This window comes from Crocuta crocuta, unplaced genomic scaffold, assembly GCF_008692635.1.
Source record: "Crocuta crocuta isolate KB4526 unplaced genomic scaffold, BGI_CrCroc_1.0 scaffold92, whole genome shotgun sequence".
In the NCBI taxonomy this organism is placed as follows: domain Eukaryota; kingdom Metazoa; phylum Chordata; class Mammalia; order Carnivora; family Hyaenidae; genus Crocuta; species Crocuta crocuta.
Genome location: NW_027528804.1, coordinates 35,943 through 57,608, shown reverse-complemented (window position 1 = coordinate 57,608; position 21,666 = coordinate 35,943). Strand labels below are relative to the sequence as shown.

The following is a 21,666-nucleotide window of genomic DNA, read 5'->3' as shown; positions in this document are numbered from 1 at the left end:
TCAGATGCTCAATCTCAAAAATAAATAAAAGCATTAGAATAAATAAAAAAATAAAAAATAAAAGGAATCTTTCTTGCTTAATTGAAGCCAGTAACCAAGAAATGCCTTTCTACAGACAACCCCACACAGTATTCAGGAACTTACAAAATTTCCTTGTTTTCAGCCTTTAGGATTTGGAGGATTTCTTCTCTATTTGCAGTCCTGAGGTGCTGAATGAAGGTAAGGAAGTTTCTGACAGCATCAGCCTTAGAGAGGTTGTCAGGCTGCAGGTGTTTTCTGGCGGACTGCCAGTGCTCCGAGAGCTGCGAGAAAACATGACTGCAGGCTCACACCCCATTCATGATTCTGAACATCCACATTGGCAAGGGTTGTTCTCCCCAGAAATAAACTTTTCCTTGTATCTGACAAGCAAAAGAAGCTTTTTGTATCTTGCCTCAGTATGCCTGATTGCCACCTGAGACAAATATAGAGGCCTGCGAACGCTGTGTATGATTCTTCTGCAGAGCACCATTTTTGTTGATTAGTAATTAGCTCAAAAGAACTCAGTGTTCTGGGCCAAGAAGGCCATTCCATGGTTACCCCAAGGGAATTCTATGTGTGGCGTGGCTTTGGCTACCATATTACAACTATGCAGAATTTTCATTAGCAGCAGGATATGTTGGAGGGGGAAATAAATCAAAACCGCTAAATAATTGTGACAGGTTTCTTATTTACTGGGAACTCACTGAAAATCAGTCTTTGTAATAACTTGAGCTCCCCATTCTAACTCTTTATTTTATTGTTTTTATGAAATGCAATATTTAACTATGCTGCGGTCTGTTCATTACTTATAATGTTAAGTAGAGTATTATTTAGATAAAGGTAATTCTCCTACTGTTGTTATTCTACTATGGTTTTATTTTTTTTCTTAAATAGTTTATTGTCAAGTTGGTTTACATATAACACCTCAGTGCTCATCCCAACAAGTGCCTTTTCCCATGCCTGTCACCCCTCTTCCCCTCTCCCCCACCCCCACCAGCTATGGTTTTAAAAATAGTAAATAATTCTAATTAGTGACATAGTCTGGCTTTGAAATAAGCTAAATGACTGATTTTTCACAGTTTACCACTTTTCCCTTAGTTGTAAATAATGTGTTTAATCCCATTAGTGACCTCCAGCTCTCTAATTCTGAGATAATCAACATGCTATCAATTTTTAAATTATTCAGTCCTTCTAATAAGCAATAGACACATATTTTCTCTTTTTCAAATTCCTCTTGGTTATCTAATCTTAAGAGGATATTCCAAAGCAAAAGTCTAGCTATATTTAGTTAAAGATTTACTGGGTCATTTCTGAGGGCAGAGAGCACACCAGTGTGAATTCAGATTTTTTTTCTTTAAAGGGTTGCAATGGTGACAGTATAGAGAAATTGGAAAAACAATTCCTCAAAGTCATAAACGCTTCCTACGATAATGAAGAAGTAATTATAAAAAATCTAAAATGGCTTATACTTTTTAATAACCATGGGAGAGAGAAATTAATATTTCACAGCATTAAAAAAGATGATTGGTTTCATTAGTCACTTTCCTACATAATTTCCATCTCTATATGACAAATTAGAAAATCACAGTAGAATACTAAATGATATATGGAAGAAAAACAAGTAAAAGAAATAACAAAATTTGAGAATTATTTTTTCTACGTTTTCCTTTAGTTCAATTTTGATAAATTTGAGAAATTAGCAAGGAATAGTGTCTTGAACTTTAAGCAAATTATGGTATTAGTTCTTGATAATTCTACTTCTCTGAACACCAATAAAATCCAAGGGAACAGAATCTTCTGGGAGCTACCAGTAGAGCATGTGGCTCTGTTGCTCATGCTCAGAGTCTGCTCTCCTGACAAGAGGTTAAGTATTAGGAAATGCTAGATCCTAAGGTCATATCTGTAGCCATCATCACAACTGACTCATGCAATAAATGAAATTTCTCTTTGCTGATTTTAAAATGTTATAAGATGACCTATACTTTGCCTTAGAGATGCGAGATCTCATTTCTGCCTGTAATTGTAGGGGAGGTTGGGGTATGGGGGGAAAGTGTTTCCTAATTTAGAAGAGAGCTTGGCATCCTTTTTAGTCCTCAAAGCAATACTCAGAACACTGAGCTCAGTAAAATATGTCACCTGAGGACTTATTGCTACTAAATGGCAGAACCTTCCGGATTCAGAAGTGACATGCTCTTGACACTATATACTTTCCCCTAACTTCATTAGGCCTTTTATCCCCCTGTGCATTCACGGTACTACTATTCAGAAACTGCCCTTGCTTAAAGCATAACATTTTTAACTTGAGATGAGTCATGGTAATTATTTGTTAAATATCATTGGATTACACATCATCTCAGGTGCATATTGTTAAGATAGTGCCATTTTAATTCAGTGGTGGCTGGTAGCTCTTTATAAACTTTTTTTCAAAGAATTAACTGAAGCTTCGATTGGAGACAAAAGGAGAACAGAATTGTAAGCCATGAGTATTCCCGTATCTGACCATGCTTGTGGTCAGCCTGGTTCACACTTACGGAAGGGCATCCTTTACACTTGCTCTGGTAGTCCTGTCCCACAATGGGAAGGGCCTTGTACTCTGAACCAATTGCTTTAATTATGGCTGTAACCTGCTTTCCGGACATCAGTCTGGGGCCTGCTTCAGTGGTCTTCAGCTCTAATTTCTGCCTGCACAACAAGGAAGAGAAATACCACCTTAGCAGTTTTCCTTTGAGTGAGCAAGCCACTAATTGCCATTCTTTTGGCAAGGAATTTATTCACACTATGGAAATCCATGTCTTTCAAACTGCAATATCTCGGTAACAGAGACCCCAAGCTAAATACGAAATCTATTTGGAGCAACAATTTTATTCAAAGATTTGAAAATTTAAGTCTGGATTTAAGAGAATACAGGGAAGAAAACTTGCCTGGATGCTGAGCAAGATATGTGATGTCACCTCTTTCAAGTTTAGCCCTGCTTTCTGAAAATAATATCATCAATACAACACATATTATTTATTAACTAAGACAGTTAAGAAATCTTTTTTGCTAAAAATGGCTTCAACAATAATTTTGCCTTCTATAATCTTTCAGAACCATGTCTTTCTCCCACCAGGAGGTAGATATCCTTGAGCCTGGTCAGAACTCTGTGGTTTCCCCAACTAAGACAGGGAAAAGCAGAAGTGACACTGTGTGACTTCTAAGGATAAATCTTTAAAGGAAATTCACCCTTCATCTGGAATGCCAGCAGCAGCACATGTGCCTTCAGAGACTTGAGCTGCCATGTACAAAGTCTGGTTACCTGAAGCTGCCATTTTGAGAGGCCTCGTATTGAAAAAGAGAAATGCTTGGGGAGCCTCAGTAGTTTGAGTCTTCCCACCCCAGGCACCAAATAGGTGAGGGAGCAATCTTTGAACCAGCTCTGGTCAGTGACTGTCTGCAACAAGACCCAGAATTATGAGAGAATAATAAAATGATGGTTGCTTTTTACACCACTGACTTTGGAGTGGTTTGCTATAGAGCAATGGAAACATGATAGGCCTGATAAGTAATTGAAAATATTTATTTTGCATGAGAATATATGAACATAAAATGATACAAAGTAAAATGACAAAATTCTATCCAGATGACTTCAAAAATACTTCAAGCGTTTATGGTTTGAGGCACTTCTCCCAAGATTTTGCATCCACTGACCTCTGATATTGGAGATACTTCAAAGAAAACATTTGACAACCAATGGCATAAAATATAATACATTTAATGCTAGAAAATCTTCTAAATTAAAATCTGAAAGGAACACACACTCTTAGATTTGAAAATTCTAGTTCTTAAGCCCCTGAGAACTTCTGACCAGAGAAATCGTGAATTGAAAAAACAGGCTTGAATGTGTAAATACTATAAATCAAAAATACAAAGATTCTGTCATATCACTTTACTATGGAACTTTTCACATGTTATTTAGCAACAGTAACAAAGAAAATCTCAAGGAGAGAACATGCAAATGCCACCACTTTTTAACCTTATCCTTGGAAACTTCTGACAGAGAAATTAGAAAATAAACTAGAACTTATCAAGTAGCTTGCATTTTTTAAATGTAAATTCTATTCAGTAAACAATTGATACAATTTTTAAATGAAAGTCTATTAAATAAACAGTATTTAATATATGTCATTATTGTAGATGATGTGAAAAAATAAAAATGAACAAGATGCAATCACAGTTTTCAAGAAGCTAACAGTCAAACCGAGGAAGTACTATACACACACACACACACACAACATTTATACATTTAACATATCTAACATATATATTTAAAAACCAAATATAATAATATATCAAAGAATAGGAAAGAAAATTTAAATTTCAGCATTATCTTACTTTGATACTATTTTGCCTGCAATAGTTTGTAGAGAATTCATCCGAAAAGCATGTGTCTCTTCTGCAAGCACAGCTATAACAAAGCTGTCTTCTATCTTATAGGTAGTGACAGACGTGCCTTTTGAAGTGACACCCAAGACCTAAATAAGATAGATAGATAGATAGATAGATAGATAATTTGTAGTTGTAACAATCAGCTTTTTATCTTTGAATCAAGTTAAACAGCAAACTGTCTATTGATGTTCAAAAGGGTTTCCCCTTAATATCTTCCCTTCACCACCCAAACTTACAACATATGAAAACAAACCTTGTCATTTGATATTGCATGAAACAATACTCTAAACTAAAAATTATAAATGTTCCCAAATTATATTGTTACCTTATCCTTCTAGTTTAAACTAATCTCCAAAAAAAATGTAATTACTTGGATGCCTTAAAGAGAGTGATATCAAGCATACCTGATTTGAGGTTGTAAATCCAGACCTCTCTATTTTGCATGAATCCAAGGCCTTAATTTTGATCACTTTGTCTTGATGAGACTGGTATGTCACCTTACAATCCCCAGAAATATCCACCTGAAAAGAAAGCAAAAATAGAATGTTTGGGATTTTCCCAGGAACCGTTTAAATTCCAGTGGGAAGTAGCCTGAAAACTAGGGTTCCTGATATGCCATGGGGGACTGCCTTTTGTCCAAGCAGACAAGATGGAAAGACAAGAAGAACTCAATGTTTCCTGCAACATGTGGGTTCTTTTCCATCTTCTTTTGTTGGGTCTTACTAGCACCTTCTTATTGTCCCAGGAATAATAAAGGATTTCCTATTTCTCTCTAAAGTCTAATGAGAATTAGACAAATGACCTAGTCATAATCAAACCTCTGGTAAAGAGGTAATTGTGTGGGAAGGGGATTTGACTTTTAACGTCGTACCTAGATGTGAGTGTATGTGTGCATGTATGGGTGTGCATGTGTTCTTTGACTAGATGTATATAACTAAAAATTCTTAAAAAACCTTTGGGATTAATTCAGTTCATTATAAGTCACATTCACAATTTGCGTGTGGGAAAATGTATGCCAGTACAGACTGGTTACCTTCTCTGAGCCTTCCCTCCAAGTCTCTGCCAGCACCACACCCAGTCTTTATTCTAGCACACTAACCAATATTCCCTCGGCCCAGCCCTTCCATTAGATTTTCTTGCCCACTTGTGAGTTAGCAGAATTCAGAACAGGAAACTTAGACTCAGCTCTGCTTTTGGCTTAAAGTGTGATACTGGAGGGACCACTTATCTTCTCTCGTTTAACCTCAGTTTCTTCGTCTGTAAAATGAAGCGGGTTGTTGGTATAGACCACTGGTTCTCCAAACTGATAATGGATCCAAATTATCTGAGAAAACTGTTATAATACAGATACTCAGGTCTTCCCTAATCTATTGAATCAGAATCTTCTCCGTGAACCCAGGGAATCTATATCTTAAATAAGCTCCCAATGAGGTAGTGATGCACAGTGATGCCACTGACATGTCCCCCAAGGTTTTCTGCATCTCCATCATTCATTCATTCATTCTATATGTCCCCTTAGTATAATGCATTCTGATTTCCTTTACCCTATATTTGAGTGCAAATTGGGATAAATGGTAATCCATTTCACTTAACCACCCTACTCACCTTTTCTGAGCATTACCATAGTAGTAACTTTTTTACTGAATACCTACAAATAGAAATCCATACAAGCAATTTTAGTAACTATTGACAAATAATATCCTGGATCCTTAATAGTATTAGTAAGTACCTCATTGGTGGTTCCAGAGCTTAACTGCATCTGAAATAGGCTAGCCAGCCCTCTTTTGAGATTTTCTATGGCCACTGGCTCATTTTGATATGAGTAGAACTCTTTGACCTAGGGGGGAAAAAAGACAAACATAAATGAAGAAAAAATGCATCATTTATTAGATTTGGTTAAATAAGGGGCAGGAAAGTTCAGATTTTCACCCCTGTCAATCTGGGAAATAGAAATTGGTTTACTCCAAAGCCCAGATTTCTTCTTTTTGTTTCTGTGTGTAAGAAGAGGCTATTTAAATGTCTAAGAAGCCCGACCATGAGAACATGAAATTTGGGGAGACTGATAATTAAGGCTCTGAACATGATAGGAATAGCATAGGGAAGGAAAGAGTACACTGATTTCGGCTGGGATTTCTATGAAAACAAGAAGGATTGTCCAAGGAAGGGAAATCAGGGATATTCTTTTTGAACATATCAACATGTTCTCTACGTGTAACTCTGCCTGAAACAAAAGTGAACCAATGTTTGAAGTAAAAAGAAATTAGTTCTTGAAAGAGAATGAAAATTACCACATTTGACACGTATGAGTTAGCACAGCCTCTAAGGGCTATGACCATAATGCCCATGGACAAAATTCCACAGGGGTGATTTTGTTTGGCCTCCAGAGCATCTTGGCCTTGGGTATAAAAAGATAGACAAGGTTGGAGCATTTGAGGTTGAGATTGTCAGCATGGCATGGCTTGACGGAAGCACTGGTTTGAGTCTCTTTAGAAGGCAGGAAAAGAAGTTGAAATGAGGAGGGTGACTAAAATTTGGCTGAAATAGTAAACATCTTATCTTAGCTTTGTTTTATCCTTGATATTTATAGGCACAGGGGTGATAACAACGTCCATACCATTTTGATAATTTAGGTCATGTTTAAGAAACAAGAATAAAAATACAAAGAGAATTTTCTGGAACTCCTGTGTCACTTTTCACCATGTATTAACTTCAAACACATCACACAATTTAGAAATAGAGGGTGGGGGCATCTGGGGGGCTCAGTCAGTTAAGCATCCAACTCTTGATTTCAGCTCAGGTCATGATCTCATGGTTGAGGTTGAGCCTCATGTCTGACTCCATGTTAACTGTGAAGCCTGCTTAAGATTCTCCCTCTTCCTTTCTGTCTGCCCTCCCCTGCTGGCACTCTTGCACACATGTACATGCATCTGCACACTCTCTCTCTCTAAAAAATTTTTTAAAAAAAGATAGAGGATGGATATAGCTTCCCTGTAACAATTCCCAAGGTCTATGCTAATTATAGCTCGGCATTCCTACTGGAAATATCTTGAACGCCTTACTATTCTCTTTAAAACCAACCATGATTTCTCAAGTAAAACAGAACGCTCAGTACTTTGGCAATGAGTTCAGTTAATGCCAATCTGAACACAGTTCAATCTATATGGAAACTCTCATACCTTAGAAGGGGATATTTTGTCTGGATTAGCCAACCAAGTGCCTCAAATCTCTATTTTTATTTTCTACATATACTCTGCCTAGTGACAAGTTTACTAAGTATTTTATCCAGCAATCAATTTTAGTCATTACACTAAGTGAACCTATAAATGTTGGAATTGTGTTTGTCCAGGTTAAAAAGGAACTGGAATAGTGACCTCAGCGTCTGAAAATCCATGGTATCATATTCTCAAACAAATCACTGGCAATTGCTCAGATACAAGGCTGAGTTTCTGATGTTCTATTTTGTAAACTGGGTCTTCTTTCTTTTTTGAAATTATGGTGTAACTTCCTTTCCATATATTCGAGAGTATATCTCTAGATATCATGACTTTTAAAAGTTCATAAGTGGGTCGCTTGAAGCCAGATACAGTCAGAAGGACTCATTTAGGGGCAATACACATATGTGTATGGCCTGTGACTTTTTTGGCAAGTCTTAAGTACTTTAGAAAGCAAAAAGGGAACGAATAAGTGGTAAAAATACTTGTATGGTTATCATAAGTATCCTCACTTTCCTTCCAGACTATAGAATGCACCTGAACTATTTACAAAGTTTCACCTAAAATTTCAGGCAACCTAGTTCTCTGATTTAATCTTTGAACTACACAAAAGATGAAGTACTCTTCTATCAATGGCCTGTGTGTATGGATCAAGTTTTGATCTTGACCACCAGATCTCCAAGAAAATCATGTTCACAACTTTTTTCCCTAATAGGCTGAACAATGTAAACAGGAAGACAAAAGATTTTTTTTCATTTTTCCATTAATTTCTATCATTTCTCTAAAATTAGAAAAGTGGACAAATCTGTTTTTCCTCACTTGTATGACAGCTATCTTTGAGACCTAAATTCTGTTCTTTTATGAAAACCATTGCAATCAAAAGTGAAACAGCTCTGGTATCCATATTAGCTAAATGCCAACTATTAGACTTNATAAAAAAAAAAAAAAAAAGAAAACAGTAAGTCAGAACTTTGTCAGGACTTTGTAGTTCAATCTGTGTGGCTGTCACAGCAATAATCTTAAATTCAGTATTTCGCAACAGGAACCAAGTAAGTTTTGTTATATTCATGCCATAAAGCTGATTCATTTCATTCAGTTCTGAAATGAGCTCTGAACATCTGAGAGCATAGGACTCTTATCTAAACTCACAATCCCCATAGCTTCCTGAGAGCAACAGTGACACCAACTAGTTACAAACTAAGTCTTTAACCCAAGGAGACCAAACATAGAGAAAGATGGGTGAGTTGTGGAAAAGGAGATGCAGTGCCTCTTCCTGCCAAAGTTTGAGGGCCAATTTCACCATGGAATCAGTAGAGATTCATCATATTTTTTTCCTTAGAAAAAAAAATGCTTCTTACACCCCCTAATGTATATATTCTTGAAGAATAAGAGAAAGCAAAATTCCGAGTGAAATAAGTAAGGCAGAGAAGGACAAATACCATATGTTTGCACATATAGGAGGATTAGGAGGAACTTAACGGAGGACCATGGGGGAGAAGAAGGGGGGAAATAGAGGGGGAGAGGGAGAGAGGCACACCATGAGAGACTCTTGAATGCTGAGAACAAACTGAGGACTGATGGGTGTGGGGGGGAGGAGGGAGATGGGCATGGAGGAGGGCACTTATGGGGATGAGCACTGGGTGTTATATGGAAACCAACTTGACAATAAATTATTTGTAAAAAAAAAAAAAAGAGGGAGAGAGAAAGCAAAATTCCATTAACTGGCCAAACAGCAAAATAAACAAAAAGAATCCCAGCAAACAGACTAATCATTTTATTTAGTCTACTTAGCTGAGCTGTGTCTCTAAATACATCTTTGATCGATATCTAACACAGAGTATAGCTAGGGAATAGCACCTTGGAAAACAGACAAGTGAAGATACACTTGAAGAATTGAAGGTTGTCAAGATGTCATATGTCTTTTGGAGGTTCGGTGTGTGTAAAGGAGCCGTACTACCAGATTCAGAGAACAGATCAATGCCCCGAAACAACACAAAATAAAGGGCCAACTCGGCAACCATAAGGTTAATTTAATCAATCCCGGCAGCAAAAACCAGAAATGGAAATCTGGTAATTATCCAGTTAATTGGATTAGTATTTCAGGCCCAAAAGGATCCATGCTGTAACTTGAGGCATCTTTTGCTTGTCAGTGTTAATCAGCTTAACCAGAAAATTGTCATGTGTCCAACTTCACTTATGATCTATAGACAAAACTAGAGTCATGCCCAAACACTTATGTAGGGAGGATGAGTGGGCTTGGAAAAAGGATGACGTGCAATAAATATTCATCTGAGTGTTTTAATGGGCTCTCCTTTATCATGTAAACATGGGAGCTTAAACCAGGAGGCTCTGGAAGGACAAAAAAATGCATGCTGCTGGGCATCCTTGAAATCACGGAAATTTCAGGGAGTAAAACTTAATTTGAGCCTGGGGTGGAAAATATTTTTCAATAAAACTGCCAATCGGCAGCTCAGCCTTTCCTTCCCTAATCCCTCTCAGGGTAGGGTGAGGTGATCATTTAAATAATGATCTCTCTGACAGTGATGTGGCTGAAAACTTCACATGGCTTCTTAGTCTCCAGAGTCATACTTCCCCCACCCCCAACAAGTACTTTATCATATCATTGAAAGATAGCACAGTGCACTTTGACCTGAGGCTATGGTAAATCATCACAATCACAGCTCCTGTAGAATTGGCATGTAGGAGTCACTGAGATAATGATGTGGCAGCTCCATCCCAGCCTTTGAACAGTGAGGGCATTGAGTCCTTTTGTGTGTGTAACAAAAGACTTTGTACTCAACTACTACCCAAGGGGCTATAAAATGGCCGGTTGTCCTTAAGATTATAAATGCAACTAATATTTTATGGGTTCAAGCATCTTTCTACATTGGAAGGTCAGAGAGGAAAAAAGCAAACCAGTATTTCATGTTGTTGTGCCATATGAAAATCGAGTGAGTTAATAGATATATTGAAGGATAAAGTAGGGATATTGCAAGTCAACAAAGAGGTGGTACTTCCCCAAATCCTTTACAACTGGAAAGCAGTATAATGTGGAGGTTTCCAGCTCAGCCTCTAAGATTAGGCCTATTTTAATCCCATCTCCACCACCTGCTAGTGTGTGACCCTCGGCAAATTTCTTTACTGCTCCTGACTTTGGTTTCCTCGTCTATTACAAGAGGGCGATATAGCACCACCTACTTCTTAGAGCTGTCATGAGGAGAAAAGAGATCATTCATGTAATGCCTTCAGCCTCTGGTGCACAGTAAGTGCTCAGTATGATTTAGGTCTGATTCAGCAAACAATGGCTCAAGCCTTTCTCAAAGTTCAACTCATTTTAGCTCCGTGTAACTTCCTTTAATTTACATTCATTGAAGTCCCACTATGAGCAACACACTGAATATGCAGTTAAAGACACAGCTGCTGCTCATGAGCTAACTCTGAATGCTGACTGCAGACAAACAGAGGATTTCAACATCTGAGATAAGCACTTGAATCCTAAAGGAGTATGGGGTTTGGGAGAATGTTGGGAAAGTCTCTTAGAATACCAGATCAGTCAGTACAGGGCATGGTTCTGGGTGTTTTGCGGAAGAAGGGAGTGGAAGGGCATGAAGGGGTGCATGAGGGGCTGGAATATAAAGAGGAATGGGAATTTTCTCTACCCAAACCCAAAATCTAGCAATGGACACAAATGACCAAAAGGACAGTGATAAAGGCCAGGAGTGAGTTACAAAGGGCTAAGAGGGTTCTAAAGAGGTGATTATTTCCAGTTGGCTGGAAGGGTAAGAACTTTATAAAAGAAAGGGCCTGTGAGCAATGCCTGAGGCATGGTAAGTAATTTGACAAGTGAAGAAGAGAAGCATTCTCGAGATGGGGACTCACATTTGGTTGTAGGAAAGGGGACAGCATAAGAATTCCTGTCTACTGCTTTATGTAAAAATGGAGATCATGACTAGCAATATATCACATGTCTGAAATTTATATTATTTTACTGTATTTGTTTTCACCTTTAGAAATTTTGAATCTGGAGACATTTTGGAGATGTGTAGAGTTTTAACTATAATGGTCCCTCTCTATTTTTCTACTTTGGTAACTAAAACTAATCTTCCATCTTTACAGATACATTTTTATGTGTGTCAATATAATATCTATGCTTTACATAAGCCCACCTATGTCATGCCTAGTAATTCACTGATCACAATTTCTTCTCAGTTCCAAACATATTAAGACCATTGCAATAGATCACAATCAAACCATAAGTAATGCACTTACAGAATTTTCTGAGCAAATTTCCAAATGAATGTTATAATGTTCATTCATGACTTTAATACATAAAATGCTTTTCAAAGTTATAGTTTTTATATAATCTCTAAGTACTTTTTAAAAAAAAACAACTCTACCTGAGGAATGACATGCCTTCTCAAAAACTTCAGTTTTGTGCATTAGCCAAATACTGATAGTCTCATGCATTAATATCATTTATAGAATGAAGCTAGATCATTCCATTCTTATAATTTGTCTGCTTTCCTGAATGATGTACACAATCATCTGTGATGACCTAGTGTGTTATAATATCTTTCCAATCCTTCCTAGTAAGGAATATACCTTTTAGTAGTGCCTCTCAATAAACAAATATTTGATTCTCCTGTAATGATTTTCATAAAAATAGGAAACAAATGGCTAAAAAATATAAGTGAATTCAATGCTTTGATTAACTTCTGAAGCATTCAATTTGCAACCTGTACTTATTAGTTCTTGAAAAAATTCCACTTACTATGAAAGTAGTGATATCATGATCATTTCAATGTAATAACTACAGAAGAAAAGAAAAATTTGAAGTAGGAGAAAAAAGATGTGGGACCCCCAAAATCACATTTACCTTTCCATGGATTAGATGAAGGAGCACAGGTCTTTGTAAAGCTTCCAAGTTTTCCTTTCTTATGATTTTAGGTGGATTTTTTCCTTTGAAAATGCTCTTCTCTCCTCTCTGCTGGTTCACATTTTCAACATTTACATCTTTCATCTGGAGTCATGGAAAGAAACTTATTAGAAAAACTTGCTGTCTCTATTTCCATCACAGTTTTGTAGAAAATAAAATGCTAAAGCAATAAATAGGGTTGGCCATAATTTATTCCATTATTTTTCAATTCATGATACTTAGGACATAGCCATTAACTCTTAAAAGAATGTAGAAGGCATTCAAAAGTTAGGATTTTGAATTAGGTAAAAATACTGATACTTAAAGAAACCTGTGAATTCAGGTTTATAATAATCATGACTGAAAGGTGGCTCTTTTTGGTCATTGTCACTCTCCTCATTCATTTTGATTATTGCTGTCTACTTGGTCTCTTCACTTCTTTACCATTTTTTGGAAAGGAAATCCTGTCTCACTGTATTTCACTTATATATACAAAACTAAAGATGAACAGTCTGATTACTGAACAAAGAGGTACATAATGTTTTCTGTAGAATACTTTACTGTTCTATTGAGAAATGGTTCAGAGAGGTGGATGATGAAGTGTTGAGCCAACCTGGAAGTCACAACAGCTATTAAAGACATCCAAAGAAGCAAAGATCACTTGTATTGCAACGACACCTCATTATAAAGTTATCAACAACTACTTATCAGTTATAGTGGAATAAATCTTGGTCCTGTGTACCTGTTTCACACCAAAGCGTAGAAAAAATAACAGACTTTACTAGAGAAATCTATTGCCTTTAGGCCTTTGAAAGCAAATATGGAGTCACCATATATTAAAACTGAAAGAGGTTCCAGAGGCCATATGATTTGACCTCCTTTCTCAACACATAAATCTAAACTGTCATAATTGACCAAACACGGCCGTGCAGGAGACTCTGTCTTTCCTCAGGAAGAACACAGAATGGGTTCACTTCTTCACTGGTACTTCTGTTATATGGAGGCACTCAGGAAAATTGAGAGGTGCCAATTTATATCCTCTTTCACTTAAAGTAGTCTTAATTGTTTGTCACATGACATGGATTCTAGACTCTTCACTCCCAGGACATTTCAACTGGATTCTAGTTTCATATGCCTATTAGTGAGAAATATAGACCTGGACATCATAAGATGGTTACTCACCAGTACATGCTTTCTTTCTTTTGCTTGCTTCAACAACTTAGAAAGACCAGAGTACTTTTGACTAGCAAAAACTTCAAAACTGTAGATCTACTTATTTTGGTGATAGATAACAAACTAAATGGATATATAACCAAGAGCACAAAACAATTGCTCTCGAAAGATATCTTTCTCAAAGACTCTGCTGACATTTAATCTTTGCGTCTCTGGTAGAAAACACGTACTGTGATTTGGATCAGTTGGTCATCATCACCATCAGGATTCCTCCACAGTAAAACGACATCCACATTAGATGAAATTCGGTAGCCTACACTGTCTTGGAGTTTTCCTTTGCCCCGATCCAGAAAAACTTCAGTAGAATATGTGAGTTTGTACAGACGGTCATTATTTAATGAGAGACCGGTTGTGTGACCTGCATAAAGATTGTGACACAAGTCAAGTCTCAGTTGTAAGGTACTTGTCATACCATGGAGAGTCATACTGTCTTGCCATCAATGCATTCCTCAACCAGCGCAGTGCTGCCTGGTGGGACCTTAGTAATGTTTACTAAATGAAAGATGGCTCTATTCTCCATTTGCTAAAATCACTGACTTGAACAACAACAAAAAGAACAACAAACAAACAAACTTCCATTTCAGAGCAAACTATAGTTTGTATCCTCATCAATAATCAGATGATCTAAATAACACTCTGGTTGAACTATAGAACTTTTTGTTTTTTAAGGAAATGTCATTGCATTGCTTTTAGTTATATGAATCTGATCTCTCTTCTCCCTCCAGCTTTCAGGTAGAGGTTTAGCCAGGAATTGATTTACAAAATTAATAACAACCATTTGTAATTAATTAACATATCATTTCAGTGCAACAGATCAATGCCAAGATAACTTTAGGGGTTAGAAGGCAGTTCCTTAAATTAGATATTTTGAATATTTAAAGACCATATTATTTTCATATAACATAGATAATACACTGTAAATATAATTATATAACATTTTATACTATAATTATATAATAGTCTTACATTATAGTTTATAAATATATAATATACTATATATACTACTAATAAATGTAGTAATAATATATATTATTATATAATACATTATAGTTTATTTAATTACAGTAAACTTCTGGTACAAAGATACATTTCAAGGCTATACATATATAAATTTAAATTAGGTATTCCCGAATAAAATAATGTTTTACTACATAAAACCTTAGTACAGGCTTTAATTTAGCAGGGGCAGTTTAATGTCAAATAGTATAGTGAGCAAGAATAATTGATATATGAAGCAGTTTACACACTGTCTATTCAGCTTACCTTAGCCCAAAGAAATGTGACAGAGTTGGATCAAATCTTCCCTAGAGCAGGATCAGATCTTTCCCAGAGACGATTTGAAGTTTATGGTCATGCAAACCCTCTTTGTGTATTTTCTATCTATGGCTCTCAGGACATAGTCCAAAAAAAAATTCAGTGTACGTTTTTCCTCAGTGCTAATAGGGTTGCATTGCCTAGTGAACTATGATAAGAAACTGTAAGTTTTTCTTCCCTCAGGAAATATGCATATGGGGGAGGGCCAGGAAAGGAAGTTGAGATGAGTAGGCCAGAAGTGAGGCAGCTGAGAAAGAAAATAAAATTACTTTGCAAAGCCAAAAATTAAAATAACTTCCAAAGTCTACTACTGTCTCCATCACCTCCTATAGTGCCTCCTGCCAATAGGGAAAAAATGGTCAAAACACATCGTCTCAGGGCACCTGAGTGGCTCAGTCAGATAAACGTCTGACTTCAGCTTAGGTCATGATCTCGCAGTTGGTGAGTTCGAGCCCCATGTCAGGCTCTGTGCTTACAGCTCAGAACCTGGAGCCTGCTTTGGATTCTGTGTCTCTCTCTCTAGGTCTGCCCCTCCCCCACTTGCACTTTGTCTCTCTCGAAGATAAACATTAAAAAGTTTTTAAAATTAAGAAAACACATTGTCTCTTGTAAACTGTTCAATGTATTTTATGTACATTAACTTCTTTAATTCTCCCAAAACCCAGTGGGGTAGGTACCATTATTAATCTCCTTTCATAGATAAGGAAACTGAAGGGCATAGAGATTATACATTTTCCCCAAAATGACCCAGACAGTTGGTGATAGAGCCAGGATTTGAAACCAGGCTATCTGGCTCTAGAGACCACGCTCTTGCCTGTACTACATCTAAACCTTTAGGCTGAACTCTTTTCCATTCTTAGGGAGTGAGCTAGGAATTTACTCATACATCCAACAAGGATGTACTGAGCACCTGGGTGGTAGACGCTTTTCTAGGCTCTGGGGCTGTACTCATTAATAAGCAGACAAAATGTTTGCCTTTGTGGAGTTTACAGTTAAATGAGGAGGTGGGCAGTAAAAAGAATATAAACAAATTACAAAATGTTAGAAGTGCCAATGAAGAAAAATGAAACGGGAAAGGGAATGGCAGTGCTGAGGGAAAGAGCTTTGTGAGAAGGTAGTATTCTGGGCAACCACTGTAGGCCGCATCGAGATCCGCAGGAAGGGCATCCCCTCCATCTCCAAGCTTTCACCTGCCCCCGCCTCCACACACATAAAGGGAATAGCAAGTTTAAAGGCCCTGAGGAGAGCTCAGTGCAGGTGTAATGAAGGAGCAGCAGGGAGGCCAAAGAGACTGGAATTCAGTGAAAGATACTACAGAAGATGAGGTCAAAAAGGAAAGTTTTGGGTGGTAAAGTTATATATTTTGACAAACCCCCAAATAAAGGGGATACGGAGACAAGAAATAGGGATCTAGAAAAGCTCGGCAAAGGGAGTGTCCAAGAGTATACATACAAAAATAGACTGTGTCTAAGCACCAAATCAGGCAGAACCTCAGGTATAAGATACAGAAGACCAAAAAAAAAAAAAAAAAGCCAGGAAAGGGGCACCTGCTTGGCTCAGTCAGTTGGAGTGTCTGGCTCTTGATTTCAGCTCAGGTCATGATCCCGGGGTCATGGGATCAAGTCCCCAATTGTGGAGAGGGATTCTTCCTGTCTCCCCTTCTGTCCCTCTCCCCTGCTGACATGCTTTCTTTCTCTCTCTCCCTCTCTCAAACAATAATAAGAAAAACTCTGAAAGAGATAAAGTCTATGACTATCACTTGCCTCTCCTACCTCAATCTCGCCCGCATTTTAACTGGGGACACTGCTACAGGTTCAAACATTAGGTATCTGGCCAGGAGAGACATTTTGGCCAGAGAGACCTTCTTTTTATGATGTGTATTGAATTCCATAGAGGGCACAAAGGAAATAACACGTCTTATCTAATCCTCACAGCAATTCTGAAAGGTAAGCATTATATGACAGCTGAGAAAAGCTGACTCTGCTCTCAATCCAACGTAGCAGACAGAATGCAGAATTTGATGTTTACATTTACTAAGATCCAAGTTTTGTGCACTCCCTAAAGATACCTTCTGGCTAAAATAAGTTTGTAGGAAGGTACCCTCTGTTAAATTTTAAACACTGCCAAAGTATCATGTTGATCACTTTTTCCTTCTTTACCAGTCAAGAGAATGTGAAAGCAGACAATATATAAGAGATCAGAACTCGACTATGATGTGGAAGTGATAAAGCACAGGAAAGAATAGGCCTTGTTCTAGATCTTTTTCCTACCTCTTTAAAGAAGAGATAAAGCCTCAAATGATTCAAATAAGTGGCCTGTGCTATAATATTGTCCCTGTTATCCTTTCCTCTTTGATAAGTGTTTCTCGGTTCATGTTATTCAGAGATCTGGCAACACTGGGTGACGGGAGCATGTTCTATTAATACTGTTGAATTATTTCTTTCTTAGGATGTTGCTCTATAGAATATACAGAATGGCATTTTTTGAAACTGAGTCTAGACGAAACCTCTTCAACATGCTCCTTCAAAAGCATTTAAAAATTTTAAGTGACTTAAAAGCAACAACACTCTTGTTGTTGAACCTGTTAAGAAAGATCTTAAAATACACATTTTGGAACTTAGGTAAATTCAAGGTGAGATTTAAAGGCATATGCAACAGTGGTAAGGGTAAGCAATGGAATTGAGGATTCCAACAGAAAACCCTAAAACAAAAAGTAAAAGAGCAGGGTGAAGGGCAAGGGGGAAAGATTGGGAGATGATTGATGTGAATGGACTGAAAAGCGTGGGTCAGGCCGGGGACTTGAGAGCCAGACTGGAAGTAAAGGGATCGGTCAGGTTCAGATATAACAAGATCAAACAGAATGCTCATGCTTAGGCTATCAAAAGTAAAAGCACTATAAAGAAAACCTGAAGAAAGCACTGAAAATAGAGTCATACTCAGCCTATCTCTTCTAAACAGACCCTCATCTGTATTAATCTCACCCCACCTGTTCTTCAGTCCAACCTGTGCTCAACATCCACCCAGATCTGGGGATTTGCCAAACAGTTGCATTTATAATTAACTGTAACATGGGTGTTGAGGTGATACATGAGATCCTCAAAGTTATAGTGGCCTGATTTTAAAATAGACTTTCACAAGTACTTTGTTTCTTAAATATCATTACAGAGGGCAAGGAATCTATAATGAAATCATAGTACCATAATACAAAAATTTACGATATTCAGGTAGGGAGAGTGCTGTCAGGCCCTATGCCTTTAATTTATGATATTTGGCATTGGTAGCTTGTACCATGAAGCTAATGATGCTTAAGCTTTGGGCCCCTCACTTGCCCAGGCTCCTTCCAAGATCTTGGAAGGGGACCCTAGCAATATGTACACATGCCATATCTTTTCTTTTAGTAACATTTGCAAAAGTAAGATATTTTTGCATTTTTTCTCAAAGATGGCTCCTAAATTGCATAAGCTTCTGGTTCTAAACCTCTGCATTTGCCACTGAGTTTGTACACAACACACTGTAGCTATCTGTCTTGTTCTAAACCCATATTTCCTATATGTCATTGCTGTGTGTGTGTGTGTGTGTGTGTGTGTGTGTTAGAGTCATTATAAATGCATGTATTTGAAAACATCAAGCTATCCAATTTTCTCTTTTATGGAGTAGAAAAAAATAGAAGTGTACAATTACTACCATAGTTCACTTATTTTTCTCAAAATAATAAGGGTATTAGGCTTGATATTATGGTGTATAAATCCCTATTTCAAATGCTCTACAATTTACTTGGCAGATAATGGCAAGTAAGGACTGTATTTTTAAATACTAAACACTTTAGAAACTGGTGAAAAATAGTATCTGTAGTTCAAGAAATTAAAGTGTAATTTGCTTAGGTGAATTATTTTAAATTTAGCCCTGCATTTTTTTTTTTACTTCAATAACAAAGATAGTCTTTTTTTCCTCATGTGGAAATTTTCCACATGAGAAATCTTGAGACAAACTTAACTTTATGGTCAAAAGCTAGTTATCCCAAAAGGGTTTTAGAAGTTTAATGTGAATTGTTTTGTATCACTTAGGATACATAGTTATTAAAACTGGACCCATCACTTAGTTCATGCTAAGTGAGGTGTTAGATCAACTGTTTTTGACAGTGTATCCTCTTAAAAGACTCTAAAAGTGATTCTTTTTACAGGTGCAGCATTTAGAAATACAAGGAGTTTGTTTACATTCTGGTTGACTTAAAACAAGAGTCCATATTAATATATTTCATTCAATTTTTAGAAACCATCCATCATAAAATGTTTGTTCCAAAAGGTATACAACTCATATGTATTTTTAAAAAACAACTTTATCTTAAAGTAGAAACTACAAATAGCAACGCTATTAATCCAGAGACAATAAGTCTTATTTCTTAAATCGATACCATGTAGTTTTATTTTCTTTAATTCACCACTTATGATAATCCTCACTTTTGAATGGCACTGCAATTAAATGCATGCTTTACCATTTCATTCATAATTCTTTGGCAAATCAAACGTCTTTTTCATTGAGTCTAATTCTTCTTGATGTCACATTGCTAAGCAACCAGAAGGAAATTTAAAAACTGGTTTTTTAAAATCCTCTTTTACAATTCAAATGAAGGAGCTGCATTCAGTGAGTGACCAACAGCAGCAGGTAACAATAGCTGGCATTTCTATTCTCCCTTTTAAAAATAGACCATGAATGAGACATTGAAGCCAGGAGCACATTAGTCTAAGGGACTGAAACTAAAAGGAACCTCTGTTTCCTTAATGTATGTAGGAATTTGAATTTGATTTTCATTCCAACCCAGTCATGGCTTCACAAGTATCCCAAAGTTATGTAGTTTTGAAGACGATTCAGTTAGGAACTCTTTCACTGTTCATACACACACACTTTTTCCTCTCCATGATTATAAAATTGAAGTTCAGCAAAAGGGGACACAAACTTACCTTTAACGGAGGCTGAATATGAGGAAATGAAGCAGAGAAAAAGCACAGCAAGAAGAATCATATTGTCTAGCTACCCTCTAATGCATCCAGCTGCCAGCCAGGAGTCACTGAGAAGTGGCCTCTTCGGGTGGCAGGGAGGGAGTGACCCTCCTCAGAACCTGCCTGTTTATCTTTGGGGAAAGGTCAGATTCCAAACTCCAAAATGAGGACCTAAGTTCACCAAAGAACTCACTATTAATGATTAAACTTAGGTGGGCTGCAGTTTTCAGTCTATCACTCTATTTTACCTTTTTTTTTTTTTACTCAAGAAGGAAAATGAAGAAAATGTTCACTTTTGAGAGCTAAACCAGTCTGCCTTCTATAAATTCAGAAGTGCTGAAGGACATTTGAGAAAAACTGGTAGTGATATACTTGTTGGCTCAATACACGATAATCATCATGTCTATATTTAAGTGCTTATCTGTACATTTGGCCATGTTATGAGGGAGGGTGGTGAGGATTCTCAAACTAAGCTAAACTTGATTGAAATTTATTGTGTCTTTTATGGTCATCTTGGAATTTTTAAATATTATTTGTAAGTTGTTACTTAAAAATCACTCTGAATTTTAGAATTAAAAAAATTTTTAAGTTGTACCACCAGCAACCACTTCAAATATAATGTTAGAGTATATTGAACTTTCAATTTTGAAAACTAGATGGTTCTTTTTATATGTGAAACTAATGGGGTTGTAGCAACTCAGCACTGTCTATCATTAACATGCTAGCCTGTCAAACGAGGATATTACAGTAGACCTCTAGCTATTTCTATGATAAGAAACACTTAAGTCCTCAGACTGGCTGGCTAGAGTCCCCTATGCTTTCTGAATCTCATTTCTCAAAAGAAATTCAGAGGGGGGAATTCTAGCCCTTAGAACTTCTGCTACAGAAAATTAATTATGAAAGTTTTCTAGAATTAAAGTGAATATTCTAGCATGGCTATGACCATGCTAACTGAACTAACTCTTGTCCTTGAAAACTCCCGCAAGAAAATCCAGCTATGAATAAAACCTCTTAAAATGAGGTGGTTTGGGGGGAGCATTGTGGAGATGTTTTGGGAGGGAATAAAGTACTGGTGAAGGGCTATTTGAATGAAAATATTGTAAGGAAGTAAATATTTTAAGTATTTGAAAATACTGATAGTCATGTTTAAGTATAAAATGGGTGCTTAAATCTTCCATCCTCTTTCTCAAAACCCTTTTCTAGAATCCCAACCTTAAGCTTAATCATTTAGACAACTCAGATAAGAGACAGTCAACTTAATGAAATATAAAATTTAAAAATCTCCAAGGTTCAGCATATTACCTCTTGAAATCTATTTTTGTATAAAGAACTGAAAGATGAAAATTGTTTGTCTTTATCATTTATTGAGATTAGAATTTTATTTGCTACCTTAAGCTTCATGTATAAATAATGGCTGAATGTTTAAGCACTTTAAAGATAAAATGTTTGCTGTGATTATCACCTTAAAATTATAAATAATAAGTTTTCCTGGGGTAAACAGAAAAGGCCTTTCTTAGAAAAATATGTTTGTTGAAGAAATAAAAGTTTT

At 36.7% G+C, this 21,666-nt stretch overlaps 1 protein-coding gene across 1 annotated transcript in view; it reads right to left on the bottom strand.

The window, feature by feature from the left end:
- Positions 1-20,139, bottom strand: part of MTTP (microsomal triglyceride transfer protein) — a 45,153-nt gene extending 25,014 nt beyond the window's left edge. Inside the window, exons 1-8 of the mRNA XM_077755699.1 lie at positions 20,079-20,139; positions 13,977-14,164; positions 12,535-12,678; positions 6,176-6,283; positions 4,851-4,967; positions 4,393-4,532; positions 2,553-2,703; positions 145-302 (exon numbers count right to left, since the gene is read on the bottom strand). Of these exons, the coding sequence (XP_077611825.1) occupies positions 145-302; positions 2,553-2,703; positions 4,393-4,532; positions 4,851-4,967; positions 6,176-6,283; positions 12,535-12,678; positions 13,977-14,164; positions 20,079-20,139 (1,067 nt within the window). The remainder of the gene's footprint in view (positions 1-144; positions 303-2,552; positions 2,704-4,392; positions 4,533-4,850; positions 4,968-6,175; positions 6,284-12,534; positions 12,679-13,976; positions 14,165-20,078) is intronic.
- Positions 20,140-21,666: the final 1,527 nt, after the last annotated feature.